The sequence below is a fragment of the Bombina bombina genome, chromosome 7 (assembly GCF_027579735.1).
Source record: "Bombina bombina isolate aBomBom1 chromosome 7, aBomBom1.pri, whole genome shotgun sequence".
NCBI classification, from domain to species: domain Eukaryota; kingdom Metazoa; phylum Chordata; class Amphibia; order Anura; family Bombinatoridae; genus Bombina; species Bombina bombina.
Genome location: NC_069505.1, coordinates 19,902,202 through 19,925,239, shown reverse-complemented (window position 1 = coordinate 19,925,239; position 23,038 = coordinate 19,902,202). Strand labels below are relative to the sequence as shown.

Genomic DNA, 23,038 nt, shown 5'->3' with positions numbered 1-23,038 from the left:
AACTCAGGACTGATGTAACGTTCAAATACTGCATTTGAATATGAATTCTCTGCGACTTAGTCTATGAAAACCAACATTCAAATATTACAGTTGTAAGATGGATCACGGACATTTTCTTTTTGCAAAAATCAATGTTGCATATTGGGCAAACATTTAACATTATAGTTTACAGCTGACAAATCTGGGCCACAAGGACTTTTTATTAATATTTGCCCAAACCTATTGGTACCAATTCAGCCCAGAAGACCTACACAAGTAATAGCACCTGAATAAAAAGATACCGTAGTAATGAGAAGATAAGTTGGGTAGTTCTGTTAAGCATAAGGTTGTAGAGATCAGTTCAGCTCCGTTTCTCTTACATCTGAGTTTTGCTTTTCAGCGACGTATCTTCAGCCGATTTAGTCATCAAGAACCACCAAGGCATCAAGGCAGAAGTGGATGCCCGCGCCGACAGCTTCACAACCTGCATAGACCTTGGCAACTCTCTGCTAGAAAAGAATCACTACGCATCTGACAAGGTAATGGTGCATTATCCGGCAGGTAGTAAAAGGCGGGAAGCACTATACGGCAGCAGTAAGAATGCGATCCATTTGCAAGAGCAGCACGATTTCCTGCTATATAGTGCTCCAGATGACTACCTAGGTATCTATTCACAGAACACAGAATATCATGGGAACAAATTGGATTATAGAAGTAAATTGGGAACTTTTTTTTGGTCTGTTCTGTCTGAGTCACAAAAGAACATTTTTGGGTTTCTTATCCCTTTAACAAAACATTTTTATTTTACAAACACAAAATTCTAACAGCCTTGGAAATAAACGATTGTGTATTTCAAATTAATATTTTGAGCACCTTTTATTAAAAGAAATCTAGAAGTTTCCCTAATTCATCTGGCAGCAGACGTCAGTCGTGTGAAGTTTTACACCGTGTTTGACTACCGGAGAGATACGGCTTTTTGTCTTCACAATAAATTGCCCTACATAGCTATAGCCGTACAAATACACCCGCGGTTACCCAGCATGCCGATTCCTCCTTCCCAGCATTCACCCTGGCATCGTAAGCGCACAGGGCCTGAGCAAGCAGATGGTAACCCAGAAACGTGTAAAGATCTTCATCTGCAGTGTGTATAGCAGCTACATAGCCAGTTTAACACTTCTGTATATTAACCCCAAAGTGCCCAGCGGCAGAGGCTTATACGCATTAGAAGTTACATACATGAATGGCAGATTGGAATTACTTGTGGCTTCTCTTCCGCCCATCAACTAATAGAAAAACAAGATGGAAAATAAAAAAGGGAATTATCAGAAAATCTCTGTGTAAGGGTAGATATTTCTATAGAAGGTTTTATATATATATATATTAGATGCTGGCACTTCCTGGTAATAATGAGGTATACAGAGTAATTAAATGATCACACTAAAACAGGGTTTAAAAAAACAAAAACAGAACTTAAAGGGACGTTAGGGGAAGTTAAAGGGACATGAAACCCTATTTTTTTCTTTCATGATTCAGACAGAACAAACAATTTTAAACAACTTTCCAATTTGCTTTTATTATCAAGTTTGCTTCATTCTCGTTGTATCTTTTATTGAAGAATCAGAACTGCGCTACTGGGAGCTAGCTGAGCACATTGGTAAGCCAATGATAAGAGGTATATATGTGCAGCCACCAATCAGCAGCTAGCTCCCTGCTCCTACCTAGATATGCTTTTCAACAAAGGATACCAAGAGTACTAAAAATAGATTAAAGAAGTCAATAGAAAAGTTGTTTAAAATTGTAGGTAGGTTCATGAGCTGGGAGCTAGCTGCATGGGGGCTGAACATATGTTTCTTGTCACTGGCTCGCCTGATGCACTGGTACCAAGAGAATTAAGCAAATTTGATAATAGAAATAAATTGAAAAGTGGCTTAGAATCGTGTTCACTATCTCAGCCATACAATAAACATTTGGGTTTATGTCCCTTTAAATTGAAAGTAAAGTTCTTATGTTTTTATATGTAGAGCACTCGGGCAATGGCTGCTTCACCACGTGCACTTTATTTTCAGATCTCGGAGAAGCTGGAGCAGCTGCAGGAGCGGAGGCAGGAGACGGAGAATAAGTGGAAGGATAAAATGGAGTGGTTACAGATAGGTGAGTGTAGGGGGCGTGGCCGGGGCGGGGCTTCATGTTTTACTAAGTCACCACCTGTTTGTCCCTCAGGGCCAACATTAGCATTTGTGGGGCCTTTTCCCCTCCCCCTGTAGGGCCAACCCTGTCCCCATTCAGTGTTACCCATATAAAGAATAATTATTACACCTTGTGATACAATAAACTAAATGCAGGACGCGCATTGCACCTTCTCATACACTGCAGGGGCCCCCAAAGCACAGGGCCCCTCTCACCCTGCCAAAAGGGCAGCCTTGCTGTCTGTCCTATATCTCTATATTAGCTGCTTGCACATTTTTCCTTTTATAATGTCTTAAAGGGACACTGAACCCAAAGATAGAGCATACAATTTTAAGCAGCTTTCTAATTTACTCCTATTATCAATTTTTCTTTATTCTCTTGCTATCTTTATTTGAAAAAGCAAGAATGTAAGTTTAGAAGCCGGCCCATTTTTGATTCACAACCTGCTGATTGGTGGCTAAATGCTGTCCAGGGTACTGAACCAAAATTGTCTGGCTCCTTAGCTTAGATTCCTGCTTTTTCAAATAAAGATGGCAAGAGAATGAAGAAAAATTGATAATCGGAGTAAGTTAGAAAGTTGCTTAAACCTTGCTGCTCTGTTTGAATCATGAAAGAGAAAAATTTGGGTTTAGTGTCCCTTTAATGACAAGTTATTGTAAAGTTTACATTCCAGGTACTAACCTCTAATTTGATCAACCTCACGTCTTATAAAAGAACAATGTTTAATGAATATATTTATTATTCTAATATGCAGTTAGTTACAGGAAGGAAAATGCTAATCATTTTGCTAATTAAGCTTGCCTAAAAAATAAAGAACTTATAAGGTTTTTCTATGTATGAACTATGACCTTGGCAGCAACCAAACGTTCTTGATTTATATTCTCCGCCCCCATGGAGCCGCTAGTGAAATATTTATGCCCTTTTCAGCTGCTCATTGGTCACTGAACATAAATAATCTGATAACCTTGTGCAAAAACATAACTAGCATTTTCTTAGATTTAGTTCTTGATATTTGCATATTCATTTCATTTGAAACTATTACATTTCTCTACTAATAAAATATGAAGAAATGCTTGAAAATCATTTTATCAAGAAATTCTCTTTCACTTCGAATAACTATGTTTTACAATATATTCCCTAATAACTTATGATATAGCATAGAAAGCATGAGAGGTGATGATATGCATGCAACAATGCCCCTTGTATCTGCCTGTTTATCTCTCTCTCTGTCTGACTGTTTGTCTATCAATCTATTTCTGTCTTTCTCTCTTCAATAGAAATCTATCTCTCGCTCTGTCTATCAATCTCTCTCTTGTCTGTCTATCAATCTCTCTTGTCTGTCTATAAATCTCTCTTGTCTGTCTATAAATCTCTCTTGTCTGTCTATAACTCTCTCTTGTCTGTCTATCAATCTCTCTCTTGTCTGTCTATCAATCTCTCTCTTGTCTGTCTATCAATCTCTCTCTTGTCTGTCTATCAATCTCTCTCTTGTCTGTCTATCAATCTCTCTCTTGTCTGTCTATCAATCTCTCTCTTGTCTGTCTATCAATCTCTCTCTTGTCTGTCTATCAATCTCTCTTGTCTGTCTATCAATCTCTCTTGTCTGTCTATCAATCTCTCTTGTCTGTCTATCAATCTCTCTCTTGTCTGTCTATCAATCTCTCTCTTGTCTGTCTATCAATCTCTCTCTTGTCTGTCTATCAATCTCTCTCTTGTCTGTCTATCAATCTCTCTCTTGTCTGTCTATCAATCTCTCTCTTGTCTGTCTATCAATCTCTCTCTTGTCTGTCTATCAATCTCTCTCTTGTCTGTCTATCAATCTCTCTCTTGTCTGTCTATCAATCTCTCTCTTGTCTGTCTATCAATCTCTCTCTTGTCTGTCTATCAATCTCTCTTGTCTGTCTATCAATCTCTCTTGTCTGTCTATCAATCTCTCTCTTGTCTGTCTATCAATCTCTCTCTTGTCTGTCTATCAATCTCTCTCTTGTCTGTCTATCAATCTCTCTCTTGTCTGTCTATCAATCTCTCTCTTGTCTGTCTATCAATCTCTCTCTTGTCTGTCTATCAATCTCTCTCTTGTCTGTCTATCAATCTCTCTTGTCTGTCTATCAATCTCTCTCTTGTCTGTCTATCAATCTCTCTCTTGTCTGTCTATCAATCTCTCTCTTGTCTGTCTATCAATCTCTCTCTTGTCTGTCTATCAATCTCTCTCTTGTCTGTCTATCAATCTCTCTCTTGTCTGTCTATCAATCTCTCTCTTGTCTGTCTATCAATCTGTCTATTAATCTATTTTTGTCTTTCTCTCTTCGATATAAATCTATCTCTCGCTCTCTGTCTATATGTATATCTGTCTGTCTATCAATCTGTCTATTAATCTATTTTTATCTGTCTCTCTTCAATATAAATCTCTATCTCTCACTCTGTCTGTCAATATGTCTTTCTATCAATCTCTCTCGGTTTGTATATCAATCTGTCTCTATGTCTGCATATCGGTCTGTCTATATATCTGTCTAGCAATCTCTCTCTCTCTTTCTCTCTCTGGACGTTATGTCTCTGCAATGACCTGTCTGACCACAGGAGCTTACTATCTAATTGTCATCTGTGTACTGACAGACACACTAGACAGGCGGCCCTGGTCTTTATGTCTCTGCAGTGACCTGTCTGACCACAGGAGCTTACTATCTAATTGCCATCTGTGTACTGACACACACACTTGACAGGCAGCCCTGGTCTTTATGTCGCTGCAGTGACCTGTCTGACCACAGGAGCTTACTATCTAATTGTCATCTGTGTACTGACAGACACTAGACAGGCAGCCCTGGTCTTTATGTCGCTGCAGTGACCTGTCTGACCACAGGAGCTTACTATCTAATTGTCATCTGTGTACTGACAGACACTAGACAGGCAGCCCTGGTCTTTATGTCTCTGCAGTGACCTGTCTGACCACAGGAGCTTACTATCTAATTGCCATCTGTGTACTGACAGACACACTAGACAGGCAGCCCTGGTGTTTATGTCTCTGCACTGACCTGTCTGACCACAGGAGCTTACTATCTAATTGCCATCTGTGTACTGACAGACACACTAGACAGGCAGCCCTGGTCTTTATGTCTCTGCAGTGACCTGTCTGACCACAGGAGCTTACTATCTAATTCTCATCTGTGTACTGACAGACACACTAGACAGGGAGCCCTGGTCTTTATGTCTCTGCAGTGACCTGTCTGACCACAGGAGCTTACTATCTAATTCTCATCTGTGTACTGACACACACACTAGACAGGCAGCCCTGGTCTTTATGTCTCTGCACTGACCTGTCTGACCACAGGAGCTTACTATCTAATTGTCATCTGTGTACTGACACACACACTAGACAGGCAGCCCTGGTCTTTATGTCTCTGCACTGACCTGTCTGACCACAGGAGCTTACTATCTAATTGTCATCTGTGTACTGACACACACACTAGACAGGCAGCCCTGGTCTTTATGTCTCTGCACTGACCTGTCTGACCACAGGAGCTTACTATCTAATTGTCATCTGTGTACTGACACACACACTAGACAGGCAGCCCTGGTCTTTATGTCTCTGCACTGACCTGTCTGACCACAGGAGCTTACTATCTAATTGTCATCTGTGTACTGACAGACACACTAGACAGGCAGCCCTGGTCTTTATGTCTCTGCACTGACCTGTCTGACCACAGGAGCTTACTATCTAATTGCCATCTGTGTACTGACAGACACACTAGACAGGCAGCCCTGGTCTTTATGTCTCTGCACTGACCAGTCTGAGCACAGGAGCTTACTATCTAATTGCCATCTGTGTACTGACAGACACACTAGACAGGCAGCCCTGGTCTTTATGTCGCTGCACTGACCTGTCTGACCACAGGAGCTTACTATCTAATTGCCATCTGTGTACTGACAGACACACTAGACAGGCAGCCCTGGTCTTTATGTCTCTGCAGTGACCTGTCTGACCACAGGAGCTTACTATCTAATTGTCATCTATGTACTGACAGACACACTAGACAGGCAGCCCTGGTCTTTATGTTGCTGCACTGACCTGTCTGACCACAGGAGCTTACTATCTAATTGCCATCTATGTACTGACAGACACACTAGACAGGCAGCCCTGGTCTTTATGTCTCTGCAGTGACCTGTCTGACCACAGGAGCTTACTATCTAATTGTCATCTATGTACTGACAGACACACTAGACAGGCAGCCCTGGTCTTTATGTCTCTGCAGTGACCTGTCTGACCACAGGAGCTTACTATCTAATTGTCATCTATGTACTGACAGACACACTAGACAGGCAGCCCTGGTCTTTATGTCGCTGCACTGACCTGTCTGACCACAGGAGCTTACTATCTAATTGCCATCTGTGTACTGACAGACACACTAGACAGGCAGCCCTGGTCTTTATGTCTCTGCAGTGACCTGTCTGACCACAGGAGCTTACTATCTAATTGTCATCTATGTACTGACAGACACACTAGACAGGCAGCCCTGGTCTTTATGTTGCTGCACTGACCTGTCTGACCACAGGAGCTTACTATCTAATTGTCATCTGTGTACTGACAGACACACTAGACAGGCAGCCCTGGTCTTTATGTCTCTGCAGTGACCTGTCTGACCACAGGAGCTTACTATCTAATTGCCATCTGTGTACTGACAGACACACTAGACAGGCAGCCCTGGTCTTTATGTCTCTGCACTGACCTGTCTGACCACAGGAGCTTACTATCTAATTGCCATCTGTGTACTGACAGACACACTAGACAGGCGGCCCTGGTCTTTATGTCTCTGCAGTGACCTGTCTGACCACAGGAGCTTACTATCTAATTGTCATCTGTGTACTGACAGACACACTAGACAGGCAGCCCTGGTGTTTGTCTCTGCACTGACCTGTCTGACCACTGGAGCTTACTATCTAATTGCCATCTATGTACTGACAGACACACTAGACAGGCAGCCCTGGTCTTTATGTCTCTGCACTGACCTGTCTGACCACAGGAGCTTACTACCTAATTGCCATCTGTGTACTGACAGACACACTAGACAGGCAGCCCTGGTCTTTATGTCTCTGCAGTGACCTGTCTGACCACAGGAGCTTACTATCTAATTGTCATCTGTGTACTGACAGACACACTAGACAGGCAGCCCTGGTCTTTATGTCTCTGCACTGACCTGTCTGACCACAGGAGCTTACTATCTAATTGTCATCTATGTACTGACAGACACACTAGACAGGCAGCCCTGGTCTTTATGTCGCTGCACTGACCTGTCTGACCACAGGAGCTTACTATCTAATTGTCATCTGTGTACTGACAGACACACTAGACAGGCAGCCCTGGTCTTTATGTCTCTGCAGTGACCGGTCTGACCACAGGAGCTTACTATCTAATTGCCATCTGTGTACTGACAGACACACTAGACAGGCAGCCCTGGTGTTTATGTCTCTGCAGTGACCTGTCTGACCACAGGAGCTTACTATCTAACTGTCATCTGTGTACTGACAGACACACTAGACAGGCAGCCCTGGTGTTTATGTCTCTGCAGTGACCTGTCTGACCACAGGAGCTTACTATCTAATTGTCATCTGTGTACTGACAGACACACTAGACAGGCAGCCCTGGTCTTTATGTCTCTGCAGTGACCTGTCTGACCACAGGAATCTCTAACGGCTAGATTTAGAGTTCTGCGGCCAAAGGGGTGCGTAGCTATCGCATGCTTTTTTTCTCCCGCACCTTTTAAATACCGCTGGTATTTAGAGTTCACAGAATGGCTGCGTTAGGCTCCAAAAAGGGAGCGTAGAGCATAATTTACCGCCACTGCAACTCTATATACCAGCGTTGCTTACGGACGCGGCCAGCTTCAAAAACGTGCTCGTGCACGATTCCCCCATAGGAAACAATGGGGCTGTTTGAGCTGAAAAAAACCTAACACCTGCAAAAAAGCAGCGTTCAGCTCCTAACGCAGCTACATTGTTTTCTATGGGGAAACACTTCCTAAGTCTGCACCTAACACTCTAACATGTACCCCGAGTCTAAACACCCCTAACCTTACACTTATTAACCCCTAATCTGCCGCCCCCGCTATCGCTGACACCTGCATATTATTATTAACCCCTAATCTGCCGCTCCGTATACCGCCGCAACCTACATTATACCTATGTACCCCTAATCTGCTGCCCCTAACACCGCCGACCCCTATATTATATTTAATAACCCCTAATCTGCCCCCCACAACGTCGCCTCCACCTACCTACAATAATTAACCCCTAATCTGCTGACCCGATCTCACCGCTACTATAATAAATGTATTAACCCCTAAAGCTAAGTCTAACCCTAACACTAACACCCCCCTAAGTTAAATATAATTTAAATCTAACGAAATAAATTAACTATTATTAAATAAATTATTCCTATTTAAAGCTAAATACTTACCTGTAAAATAAACCCTAATATAGCTACAATATAAATTATAATTATATTGTAGCTATTTTAGGATTAATATTTATTTTACAGGCAACTTTGTATTTATTTTAACCAGGTACAATAGCTATTAAATAGTTAATAACTATTTAATAGCTAAAATAGTTAAAATAATTACAAAATGACCTGTAAAATAAATCCTAACCTAAGTTACAATTAAACCTAACACTACACTATCAATAAATAAATTAAATACAATACCTACAAATAACTACAATTAAATAAACTAACTAAAGTACAAAAAATAAAAAAGAACTGTTACAAAAAATAAAAAAATAAGTTACAAACATTAGAAAAATATTACAACAATTTTAAACTAATTACACCTACTCTAAGCCCCCTAATAAAATAACAAAGACCCCCAAAATAAAAAAAATGCCCTACCCTATTCTAAATTAAAAAAGTTCAAATCTCTTTTACCTTACCAGCCCTGAAAAGGGCCCTTTGCGGGGCATGCCCCAAAGAATTCAGCTCTTTTGCCTGTAAAAAAAACATACAATACCACCACCCACATACCCCTAATCTAACCCAAACCCCCCTTAAATAAACCTAACACTAAGCCCCTGAAGATCTCCCTACCTTGTCTTCACCACACCGGGTCCCAATCTGTCCAGAAGAGCCTCCGAAATCTTCATCCAAGCCCAAGCAGGGGCTGAAGAGTGACGTCCATCCTCCGGCTGAAGTCTGGATCCAAGCGGCAAATGAAGAAGTCCATCTTTGGGAAGAAATCTTCATCCTATCCGGGCAGAAGAGGACATCCGGACCGGCAAACATCTTCATCCAAGCCGCATCTTCTATGTTGTTCCATCGGATGACGAGCGGCTGATCTTGAAGACCTCTTCCGATGGAACAACATAGAAGATGCGGCTTGGATGAAGATGTTTGCCGGTCCGGATGTCCTCTTCTGCCCGGATAAGATGAAGATTTCTTCCCGAAGATGACTTCTTCATTTGCCGCTTGGATCCAGACTTCAGCCGGAGGATGGACGTCACTCTTCAGCCCCTGCTTGGGCTTGGATGAAGATTTCGGAGGCTCTTCTGGACAGATTGGGACCCGGTGTGGTGAAGACAAGGTAGGGAGATCTTCAGGGGCTTAGTGTTAGGTTTATTTAAGGGGGGTTTGGGTTAGATTAGGGGTATGTGGGTGGTGGGTAGTAATGTTGGGGGGGGTATTGTATATTTTTTTTTTTACAGGCAAAAGAGCTGAATTCTTTGGGGCATGCCCCGCAAATGGCCCTTTTCAGGGCTGGTAAGGTAAAAGAGCTTTTCTATTTTAATTTTAGAATAGGGTAGGGCATTTTTTTATTTTGGGGGGCTTTGTTATTTTATTAGGGGGCTTAGAGTAGGTGTAATTAGTTTAAAATTGTTGTAATATTTTTCTAATGTTTGTAAATATTTTTTTATTTTTTGTAACTTAGTTCTTTTTTATTTTTTGTACTTTAGTTAGTTTATTTCATTGTATTTATTTGTAGGTATTGTATTTAATTAATTTATTGATAGTGTAGTGTTAGGTTTAATTGTAGATAATTGTAGGTAGTTTAATTTATTTATTGATAGTGTAGTGTTAGGTTTAATTGTAACTTAGGTTAGGATTTATTTTACAGGTAATTTGTAATTATTTTAACTAGGTAACTATTAAATAGTTATTAACTATTTAATAGCTATTGTACCTGGTTAAAATAAATACAAAGTTGCCTGTAAAATAAATATAAATCCTAAAATAGCTACAATATAATTATAATTTATATTGTAGCTATATTAGGGTTTATTTTACAGGTAAGTATTTAGCTTTAAATAGGAATAATATATTTAATAAGAGTTAATTTATTTTGTTAGATTTAAATTATATTTAACTTAGGGGGGTGTTAGGGTTAAGGTTAGACTTAGCTTTAGGGGTTAATAAATGTATTATAGTAGCGGTGAGCTCCGGTCGGCAGATTAGGGGTTAATAATTGTAGGTAGGTGGCGGCGACGTTGGGGGTGGCAGATTAGGGGTTAATAAATATAATATAGGGGTCAGCGGTGTTAGGGGCAGCAGATTAGGGGTACATAGGTATAATGTAGCTGGCGGCGGTGTATGAAGCGGCAGATTAGGGGTTAAAAAATTTTAATAGAGTGGCGGCGATGTGGGGGGGACCTCGGTTTAGGGGTACATAGGTAGTTTATGGGTGTTAGTGTACTTTAGAGCACAGTAGTTAAAAGCTTTATAAACCGGCGTTAGCCCAGAAAGCTCTTAACTCCTGGCTTTTCTCTGCGGCTGGAGTTTTGTCGTTAGATTTCTAACGCTCACTTCAGCCACGACTCTAAATACCAGCGTTAGAAAGATCCCATTGAAAAGATAGGATACGCAAATGACGTAGGGGGATCTGTGGTATGGAAAAGTCGCGGCTGCAAAGTGAGCGTTAGAAACTTTCCTGACTGACTCCAAATACCAGCGGTAGCCTAAAACCAGCGTTAGGAGCCTCTAACGCTGGTTTTGATGGCTACCGCCAAACTCTAAATCTAGGCGTTAGTGACTTATTACGTTTAGTGTAATAGGAATAATGATCTATAATTACTGTATAAAATTGTGCCACTGCCCGTGTCATGGGGTGCCAGACTGTGTATCGCTGCCAGCTTTCATGTGTCTCGTCTCCCCCACAGTCCTGGAGGTGCTGATGTTTGGAAGAGATGCTAGTGTGGCAGAGGCTTGGTTATCCAGTCAAGAACCCATCGTCCGATCTTCAGAACTTGGTACAAACGTAGACGAGGTGGAGAACCTTATAAAGAGGCACGATGCCTTCCAGAAATCTGTGTCTGCCTGGGACGAACGAATTTACCTTCTGGAGAAACTCACAACGGTGAGATACAGATTTGTTTGTCATTAACTGATCTGAAGTCTACAAATCTTACCTTTCCCACCTGAGCACAGGCCACAGACCCTCCCTCTCTCAGATGAATTATTCACTTAAATGCATATTTAATATAGTGTGAGGAGTATTTCCTGCTAAACAGATCAGCTTGTGCTGCTGGATAAGAAATAAGCTTTTAAGGCTTTATGCGGGTGGAATTATCATGTGATCATTTGCTTCTTGGTTATAGCAGTGGGTTATTGTCAGGGTATTTGATGAATTGGGTTGCACATTAGGGTCTGTCTGCGTGATGCACCTATATTGAAAATAGGAATACTTTAGTATTCTCTATAGAAAAGCTACAAAACAAGAGACAGCAAGCGACTTTTAAGTTACCAGTGGGGGTGGTGGAACAGATAGAGAGCACAATTGAAAAGAAACATCTTATTACCTAAGTATTGGCCATTGTGTATAATAGATAAATAATGTTTAGAGAGATATATATAAGATTAGAAAGTCTGCTATTTCTGCAGGCTCAGCCCATTTATATAGGCATGTTCTTGAGAATAATGGATTATTATTATTCTTTATTTATAAAGCGCCAACAGATTCCACAGGGCTGCCCATGGGTACAATGATAAAAGTACAACGGAGAAACAATACAAAATTTTACACACAAATACAGGGGGAATTGAGGGCCCCATTCCCGTGGGAACTTACAATCTACGTGGGTAGGAGGATGGGAAACAGGAGGTGGGGACTGCAAAGGTGAGAATATCATCAGTGAGGAGATAGATGAGGGTAACTTGTTAGGTAAGTGAAGTTCATTTGTTAATGAGTCGGGTGATAAGCTTCCCTGAACAAAAAGGTCTTTAGGGAACATTTAAAGTAGGAGAGGTTAGGGGAGAGTCTGACAGCTCGAGGAAGTGCGTTCCACAGGGTTGGTGCCGCATGAGAGAAGTCCTGTAGTCTAGCATGAGAGGAGGTGATGGTAGAGGACGCAAGGAGCAGGTCTTTATTGGATCTTAGGGGTCGGGCTGGAGTATATTTGTTGATGAGTGAGGACAGGTAGGGTGGGGCAGCATTGGTGAGGGCTTTGTAGGTCAGGGTGAGAATTTTAAATTTAACTCTGCTGTGAATGGGGAGCTAGTGAAGGGACTCACAGAGAGGCGCAGCAGAAACAGAGCGTCAAGAGAGGTGGATTAGCCTGGCAGATGCATTTAGGATGGATTGAAGGGGAGAGAGGTGGGAGAGGGGGAGGCCAGTTAGTAGGTTGGATGTGGGGAATGATGGGCAGATTTGAGTCAATCGTGACTCAGAGGCAGCGGACTTGGGGTGATGTGGGGGGGTAGTGGTGCCGCCAACAGTGATAGAAAAATTAGAAACTGGAGTAGAGTTAGAGGGGGGATTAGAAGTAGTTCGGTTTTGGACATATTTATTTTTAGGTGGTGAGAGGCCATCCAGGAGGAAATGCCAGATAAGTAGTCGCTGATGTGAGAGTTGACAGAAGGAGAGAGTGCAGGGGTGGAAAGGTAGATCTGGGTGTCGTCAGCATAGAGGTGATAGTTGAAGCCATAGCTGTTGATAAGTTTACCCAGTGAAGAAGTGTAGATAGAGATGAGTAGAGGACCCAGGACAGAGCCTTGAGGTACTCCATCAGAGTAGCTAGCAAAAGAGACGGAGTAGTATCTGTTAGAGAGATAAGAGTGAATCCAGGAGAGGGCAGTGTCACAAAGCCCAAGAGAGCTGAGAGTCCGTAGGAGAAGGGGATGGTCAACAGTGTCAAAGGCAGCAGAGAGGTCAAGTAAGATGAGTATAGAGTAGTACCCTTTGTTTTTAGCAGAAAGGAGATCGTTAGTAACCTTGGTGAGAGCAGTCTCAGTTGAGTGTTGGGGACAGAAGCCAGATTGGATTTCAAGGATTTTTTAATCTAGTGGGAGCAGTGATATGGGGAGGTAGTTTACAGAAGAGTTACGGTCAAGGGAGGGTTTTTTGAGGATGGGGTGACCTTTGCATGTTTGAAGGAGGCAGGGAATGAGCCTGTAGAAAGGGATAGGTTGAATATGTGAGTAAAAGCCAGAGTGAGGGTGAGAGACAGAAGTTTTTAGATCTGAAGGAATAGGGTTAAGTGGGCAGGTAGTGAGGTGTGAGGAAGACACAAGGGAAGCCACTTCACTTTCAGTGGTTGGGAGGAGGGGGCAGAGAGTGGCAGAGGGGGTGACTGGAAACAAAGTTGGGAGATTGCAGGCTTGTGTTGGGATGTTTCTTCTGATGATTAAGGACCGAATCAGCAAAATAGTTATTTCATATACAAAAATAAATCTAAAGGAGGAAATTCCCATACATTGTATACAGTGCAGCTACTATAACAAGTCATTGTAAACACATTAAGAGGAAACCAGTTTATAGTGCAATATCCGTTTAACTCTCTGACAAGCTACTGGCGGAGTATTTTTGTGAAATGTATGCTCTACCATAACCATAAACGTTTATCGCTAGCTTACATGTGCCTTTAAATAGCTAGGATACTTTGTCTTTTCTTCCTCCTGGGTGCTGTATTAGCTCTGAATATTTAATCAGTCATTTTATTATTACTCTTTTTGTTTTGCAGCTGGAAGTGAATGATATGCGTAGGCGGAAAGAGGAGGAAGAGAGGAGGAGGCGACCTCCAACCCCACCAGAGCCGGAACCAGAGCAGGTGGAGGTTCTGCAGAATTCCCAGTCCTCTGACGACCAGGCCCTACCAGCTGTTATACAAGAGAGGTTTGTCTGCTACAGATCCAGCTACATTTAATACAACATCAACCGTATTAGTGTCTGGTGCAAACAAAGCATCCAACGTTGCTCAATAACCAGGGAAATTGTGTTCAATATTTTAGTCATGAGCTATGTCTGCCTATAAGTCATGAGCTATGTCTGCCTATAAGTCATGAGCTATGTCTGCCTATAAGTCATGAGCTATGTCTGCCTATAAGTCATGAGCTATGTCTGCCTATAAGTCATGAGCTATGTCTGCCTATAAGTCATGAGCTATGTCTGCCTATAAGTCATGAGCTATGTCTGCCTATAAGTCATGAGCTATGTCTGCCTATAAGTCATGAGCTATGTCTGCCTATAAGTCATGAGCTATGTCTGCCTATAAGTCATGAGCTATGTCTGCCTATAAGTCATGAGCTATGTCTGCCTATAAGTCATGAGCTATGTCTGCCTATAAGTCATGAGCTATGTCTGCCTATAAGTCATGAGCTATGTCTGCCTATAAGTCATGAGCTATGTCTGCCTATAAGCCATGAGCTATGTCTGCCTATAAGATGCATCACACTTATATGTGCAAATCCCTCTGACACAATCACTCTCATGTCTTTATGCACATTCTGCATTGTAGTTCACTTTTTCCCCAGCTTGTGTGTTCTGTAAATGTCCCCTCTCCTAACATGTCACACACATATATATATCTCACATGATGCAAAGTTGTGTTAAAGGGACAGTATACACACATTTTCATATAACTGCATGTAATAGACACTACTATACAGAATATGTACAGATACTGATATAAATATACAGTATATACTAATTGTCATATAGCTGCATGTAATAGACACTACTATACAGAATATGTACAGATACTGATATAAATATACAGTATACACTAAATGTCATATAACTGCATGTAATAGACACTACTATACAGAATATGTACAGATACTGATATAAATATACAGTATACACTAATTGTCATATAACTGCATGTAATAGACACTACTATACAGAATATGTACAGATACTGATATAAATATACAGTATACACTAATTACATATAACTGCATGTAATAGACACTACTATACAGAATATGTACAGATACTGATATAAATATACAGTATACACTAATTGTTATATAACTGCATGTAATAGACACTACTATACAGAATATGTACAGATACTGAAATAAATATACAGTATACACTAATTGTCATATAACTGCATGTAATAGACACTACTATACAGATTATGTACAGATACTGATATAAATATACAGTATAAACTAATTGTCATATAACTGCATGTAATAGACACTACTATACAGAATATGTACAGATGCTGATATAAATATACAGTATACACTAATTACATATAACTGCATGTAATAGACACTACTATACAGAATATGTACAGATACTGATATAAATATACAGTATATACTAATTGTCATATAACTGCATGTAATAGACACTACTATACAGAATATGTACAGATACTGATATAAATATACAGTATACACGAATTGTCATATAACTGCATGTAATAGACACTACTATACAGAATATGTACAGATACCGATATAAATATACAGTATACACTAATTGTCATATAACTGCATGTAATAGACACTACTATACAGAATATGTACAGATACTGATATAAATATACAGTATATGCTAATTGTCATATAACTGCATGTAACAGACACTACTATACAGAATATGTACAGATACTGATATAAATATACAGTATACACTAATTGTCATATAACTGTATGTAATAGACACTACTATACAGAATATGTACAGATACTGATATAAATATACAGTATACACTAATTGTCATATAACTGCATGTAATAGACACTACTATACAGAATATGTACAGATACTGATATAAATATACAGTATACACTAATTGTCATATAACTGCATGTAATAGACACTACTATACAGAATATGTACAGATACTGATATAAATATACAGTATACACTAATTGTCATATAACTGCATGTAATAGACACTACTATACAGAATATGTACAGATACTGATATAAATATACAGTATACACTAATTGTCATATAACTGCATGTAATAGACACTACTATACAGAATATGTACAGATACTGATATAAATATACAGTATACACTAATTGTCATATAACTGCATGTAATAGACACTACTATACAGAATATGTACAGATACTGATATAAATATACAGTATACACTAATTGTCATATAACTGCATGTAATAGACACTACTATACAGAATATGTACAGATACTGATATAAATATACAGTATACACTAATTGTCATATAACTGCATGTAATAGACACTACTATACAGAATATGTACAGATACTGATATAAATATACAGTATACACTAATTGTCATATAACTGCATGTAATAGACACTACTATACAGAATATGTACAGATACTGATATAAATATACAGTATACACTAATTGTCATATAGCTGCATGTAACAGACACTACTATACAGAATGTGTACAGATACTGATATAAATATACAGTATAAAATGGTTTAAAAACGTACTTGGAAGCTTTCAGTTTAGCTCTGTTGAAAAGGTAGATGGAAAGCCCACTGCAAGTGGGAAATAAGACACCCCCCCCCCCCCCGTCTTTTGCATATGAAAAGACCCTTTACACAAACAGGAACAAGCTGGAGAAGGTAGCTGACGGTATTCACATAAAACTTTGGGGCTTGGTTAGGAGTCAGAGCAATGTTCTTTAAAAATAAGCAAAATTATACTTTTTAAAAAAAAAAAAAACTTTATGGGCTTTATAAATAGATCATCTACAAAACATTTATGCAAAGAAAAAATGAGTGTACAATGTCCCTTTAACCAGGGCAGATTCAGTATAAGGCATCAGGAACATGAAACAAATCTTAGAGTCCAATTTGCTTTTCTTTTTTTATGGGTTGTAACTTGAACAACTAACCATGGAAGGTCTTTAGCTTGATGATTGCTACTGACGACCAATTCGCTCTCTCTATATACACATGCCCCATCCCCTCATTTTGTGTTGCCCCTAGACCTTAAAACAACCAGATCAGGGCCCTACTTACCTCACATAACCCGCACTTCTGTATATAATGCTCCTCCTCAATGTTGCATCTCCACGACACCTGCTCTTCTCAGAACCTCTACGCTGACGCAGCTGCGCTCCGCGGCCACAGTGCCACTTAACTTCACGCCAACACACCATCTGCACAACAGCATTTCATTGCTGCACCTGCACACCCAGCCTTCCATAGGGAGTGAATGTGCATTTAAGATTTACTCGCTTTTTTTCACTACTTGCCACAGTTCAATTTCTACTCACCCAGGGGAACTGGAAATGTTCAGCCCTATAGATATAGATAGATAGACAGAGGCATAGATAGATAGATATAGATAGATAGATAGACAGAGGGAGATAGATAGACAGAGGGAGATAGATAGATAGATAGACAGAGGGAGATAGATAGATAGACAGAGGGAGATAGATAGATAGACAGAGGGAGATATATAGATAGATAGACAGAGGGAGATATATAGATAGATAGACAGAGGGAGATAGATAGATAGATAGATAGATAGATAGACAGAGGGAGATATATAGATAGACAGAGGGAGATATATAGATAGATAGACAGAGGGAGATATATAGATATATAGCCAGAGGGAGATATAGATAGATAGACAGAGGGAGATATATAGATAGATAGACAGAGGGAGATATATAGATAGATAGACAGAGGGAGATATATAGATAGATAGATAGACAGAGGGAGATATAGATAGATTAGATAGATAGACAGAGGGAGATATAGATAGATTAGATAGATAGACAGAGGGAGATATAGATAGATTAGATAGATAGACAGAGGGAGATATAGATAGACAGAGGGAGATATATAGATAGATAGACAGAGGGAGATATAGATAGATTAGATTAGATATAGATAGACAGAGGGAGATATATAGATAGATAGACAGAGGGAGATATAGATAGATAGACAGAGGGAGATATAGATAGATTAGATAGATAGACAAAGGTAGATATAGATAGATTAGATTAGATAGATAGACAGAGGGAGATATAGATAGATTAGATTAGATATAGATAGACAGAGGGAGATATAGATAGATAGACAGAGGGAGATAGATAGATAGATAGATAGATAGATAGATAGATAGATAGACAGAGGGAGATAGATAGATAGATAGATAGACAGAGGGAGATAGATAGATAGACAGAGGGAGATAGATAGATAGATAGATAGACAGAGGGAGATATATAGATAGATAGACAGAGGGAGATATATAGATAGATAGACAGAGGGAGATATAGATAGATTAGATAGATAGACAGAGGGAGATATAGATAGACAGAGGGAGATATAGATAGACAGAGGGAGATATAGATAGACAGATTGAGATATAGATAGACAGAGGGAGATATAGATAGACAGAGGGAGATATAGATAGACAGAGGGAGATATAGATAGACAGAGGGAGATATATAGATAGACAGAGGGAGATATATAGATAGATAGACAGAGGGAGATATATAGATAGACAGAGGGAGATATATAAATAGACAGAGGGAGATATATAGATAGACAGAGGGAGATATATAGATAGACAGAGGGAGATATATAGATAGACAGAGGGAGATATATAGATAGACAGAGGGAGATATATAGATAGACAGAGGGAGATATATAGATAGACAGAGGGAGATATATAAATAGACAGAGGGAGATATATAGATAGACAGAGGGAGATATATAGATAGACAGAGGGAGATATATAGATAGACAGAGGGAGATATATAGATAGACAGAGGGAGATATATAGATAGACAGAGGGAGATATATAGATAAACAGAGGGAGATATATAGATAGACAGAGGGAGATATATAGATAGACAGAGGGAGATATATAGATAGACAGAGGGAGATATATAGATAGACAGAGGGAGATATATAGATAGACAGAGGGAGATATATAGATAGACAGAGGGAGATATATAGATAGACAGAGGGAGATATATAGATAGACAGAGGGAGATATATAGATAGACAGAGGGAGATATATAGATAGACAGAGGGAGATATATAGATAGACAGAGGGAGATATATAGATAGACAGAGGGAGATATATAAATAGACAGAGGGAGATATATAGATAGACAGAGGGAGATATATAGATAGACAGAGGGAGATATATAGATAGACAGAGGGAGATATATAGATAGACAGAGGGAGATATATAGATAGACAGAGGGAGATATATAGATAGACAGAGGGAGATATATAGATAGACAGAGGGAGATATATAGATAGACAGAGGGAGATATATAGATAGACAGAGGGAGATATATAGATAGACAGAGGGAGATATATAGATAGACAGAGGGAGATATATAGATAGACAGAGGGAGATATATAGATAGACAGAGGGAGATATATAGATAGACAGAGGGAGATATATAGATAGACAGAGGGAGATATATAGATAGACAGAGGGAGATATATAGATAGATAGACAGAGGGAGATATATAGATAGATAGACAGAGGGAGATATATAGATAGATAGACAGAGGGAGATATATAGATAGATAGACAGAGGGAGATATATAGATAGATAGACAGAGGGAGATATATAGATAGATAGACAGAGGGAGATATATAGATAGATAGACAGAGGGAGATATATAGATAGATAGACAGAGGGAGATATATAGATAGATAGACAGAGGGAGATATATAGATAGATAGACAGAGGGAGATATATAGATAGATAGACAGAGGGAGATATATAGATAGATAGACAGAGGGAGATATATAGATAGATAGACAGAGGGAGATATATAGATAGATAGACAGAGGGAGATATATAGATAGATAGACAGAGGGAGATATATAGATAGATAGACAGAGGGAGATATATAGATAGATAGACAGAGGGAGATATATAGATAGATAGACAGAGGGAGATATAGATAGATTAGATTAGATATAGATAGATAGACAGAGGGAGATATATAGATAGACAGAGGGAGATATATAGATAGATAGACAGAGGGAGATATAGATAGATTAGGTAGATAGACAGAGGGAGATATAGATAGATTAGGTAGATAGACAGAGGGAGATATAGATAGATAGACAGAGGGAGATAGATAGATAGATAGATAGACAGAGGGAGATAGATAGATAGATAGATAGACAGAGGGAGATAGATAGATAGATAGATAGACAGAGGGAGATAGATAGATAGATAGATAGATAGATAGACAGAGGGAGATAGATAGATAGATAGATAGACAGAGGGAGATAGATAGATAGACAGAGGGAGATAGATAGATAGATAGACAGAGGGAGATATATAGATAGATAGACAGAGGGAGATATATAGATAGATAGACAGAGGGAGATATAGATAGATTAGATAGACAGACATATTATAATATAAAGTTCCACTACAAAAAGGAAATGGTCTGGATTATTAGTGCCCATTTAAAGTATACTTTGTATTGTCTAAAAATGTAAATTTCTTTGTGATGTTTCTAGGCTGCAATATTCCTTACAGGAGCCAGTGTCGGTTAACGGCGTGTACACAGATTCTGACTCACCACAGGTATTGGTTTTTCAATGTACTATTTTGCTTATTTACATTTGTTTTAATGACATTTTATAAAGATAGATAACGCCTTTACTACCCATTCCCCAGCTTTGCACAACCAACACTGTTATATTAATATTCTTTATAACATTCAAACCTCTACATTTCTGCCTGTTTCTAAGTAACTACAGACAGCCTCTTATCTCAGTGAGCTATAGATAACATTGTGTTCACCCCCATGGAGTTATTTATGAGTCAGCACTGATTGGCTAAAAGGCAAGTCTATCAAAAGAGGTAAAAAATGTATTAATATAACCCGTGTCGGTTATGCAAAACTGGGGAATGGTTAATAAAGGGATTGTCTGTTTCTTTAAACAATATCAATTTTAGAGTAGACCTTTAAATAATAGTGCCGGATGCCCTTCTAATACGATCAATATAAAACAATGTAAGTTTATCAGATACTACACAACAACCTGACAATGTTCTTTATATCTTATTTTTATCTTTATACTTACATTTGCCCAGAGTCTATCTGTATGTGTCATAATGTTACTAAATCTGATGATCACATGAGACTATGGGGTTGATTGAACAAGTGCCGAGCGGGCATGATTCGCTGTAGTGAATCATGTCCGCTGGACATCGCTAAATGCGGACAGAGAACACTGTCCGCTTTTAACATTACACAAACATTTCTGATGACATACTTGTGCAATGACGCCCCTGCTCACTGGCCGCTAGCAGGGGCTGTCAATCATCCCAATTGCATCGGAATAATTTCAATCCAACACCTAAACGTGGTGGAAAGGTTAGGGAGCAGCGGTCTTATGACCGCTGCTTCTTAACATCCGTTTCAGGCTGCTTAATATATGGAGCCCATCTGAAAATTCTGAAATGCGTAGTGTATGGCCCTCAAAAAATAGGGTTGGTTAGATCTTTTAAGGTTTTAAAGGTGTATAACATTGTATTAAAGTTCATTCAATGTAACCATCTGTCTTTATTTAACAGCCGTCAACTGAGACGCGAAGGTTAGATGACAGCTTATCTGAAAACCAGGTAAGATCCGCAGGAAGCAGTCGCAAGTTGTAGCAACGTGCAGCCAATTACTAATGTGAGATTGTAGGTGATAGAGGATTTATACTCTAATGAGCTTAGTCCTGGAATAAAGTATCAGCTGTGTTTGATCTCGGTTAACAATTATGCTTATAAGTGCTGCATTATATAAGGTCTGCACACACAATAAATGTTTATATATGCACAGTATATATCAGTAATTAAGTGCTACATTACATAAGGTCTGCACACACAATAAATGTTTATATATGCACAGTATATATCAGTAATTAAGTGCTGCATTACAAAGGTCTGCACACACAATAAATGTTTATATATGCACAGTATATATCAGTAATTAAGTGCTACATTACAAAAGGTCAGCACACACAATGTTTATATATGCCCAGTATATATCAGTAATTAAGTGCTGCATTACATAAGGTCTGCACACACAATAAATGTTTATATATGCACAGTATATATCAGTAATTAAGTGCTGCATTACACAAGGTCTGACACACAATAAATGTTTATATATGCACAGTATATATCAGTAATTAAGTGCTACATTACATAAGGTCTGCACACATAATAAATGTTTATATATGCACAGTATATATCAGTAATTAAGTGCTACATTACATAAGGTCTGCACACACAATAAATGTTTATAGATGCACAGTATATATCAGTAATTAAGTGCTGCATTACAAAGGTCTGCACACACAATAAATGTTTATAGATGCACAGTATATATCAGTAATTAAGTGCTGCATTACCTAAGGTCTGCACACACAATAAATGTTTATATATGCACAGTATATATCAGTAATTAAGGTCTGCACACACAATAAATGTTTATATATGCACAGTATATATCAGTAATTAAGTGCTGCATTACATAAGGTCTGCACACACAATAAATATTTATATATGCACAGTATATATCAGTAATTAAGGTCTGCACACACAATACATGTTATATATGCACAGTATATATCAGTAATTAAGTGCTGCATTACATAAGGTCTGCACACACAATAAATGTTTATATATGCATAGTATATATCAGTAATTAA

The 23,038-nt window shown here is 39.0% G+C and overlaps 1 protein-coding gene across 2 annotated transcripts in view; it reads left to right on the top strand.

Annotated features, from left to right (window-relative positions):
* LOC128665781 (spectrin beta chain, non-erythrocytic 1) overlaps window positions 1-23,038 on the top strand; it is a 351,315-nt gene that overhangs the window by 315,645 nt on the left and 12,632 nt on the right. For both annotated transcript variants that reach the window (XM_053719978.1, XM_053719979.1), the window contains 6 exons: window positions 380-518; window positions 2,046-2,130; window positions 11,305-11,501; window positions 14,104-14,255; window positions 20,849-20,915; window positions 21,912-21,959. In XM_053719978.1, the coding sequence (XP_053575953.1) occupies window positions 380-518; window positions 2,046-2,130; window positions 11,305-11,501; window positions 14,104-14,255; window positions 20,849-20,915; window positions 21,912-21,959 (688 nt within the window). The remainder of the gene's footprint in view (window positions 1-379; window positions 519-2,045; window positions 2,131-11,304; window positions 11,502-14,103; window positions 14,256-20,848; window positions 20,916-21,911; window positions 21,960-23,038) is intronic.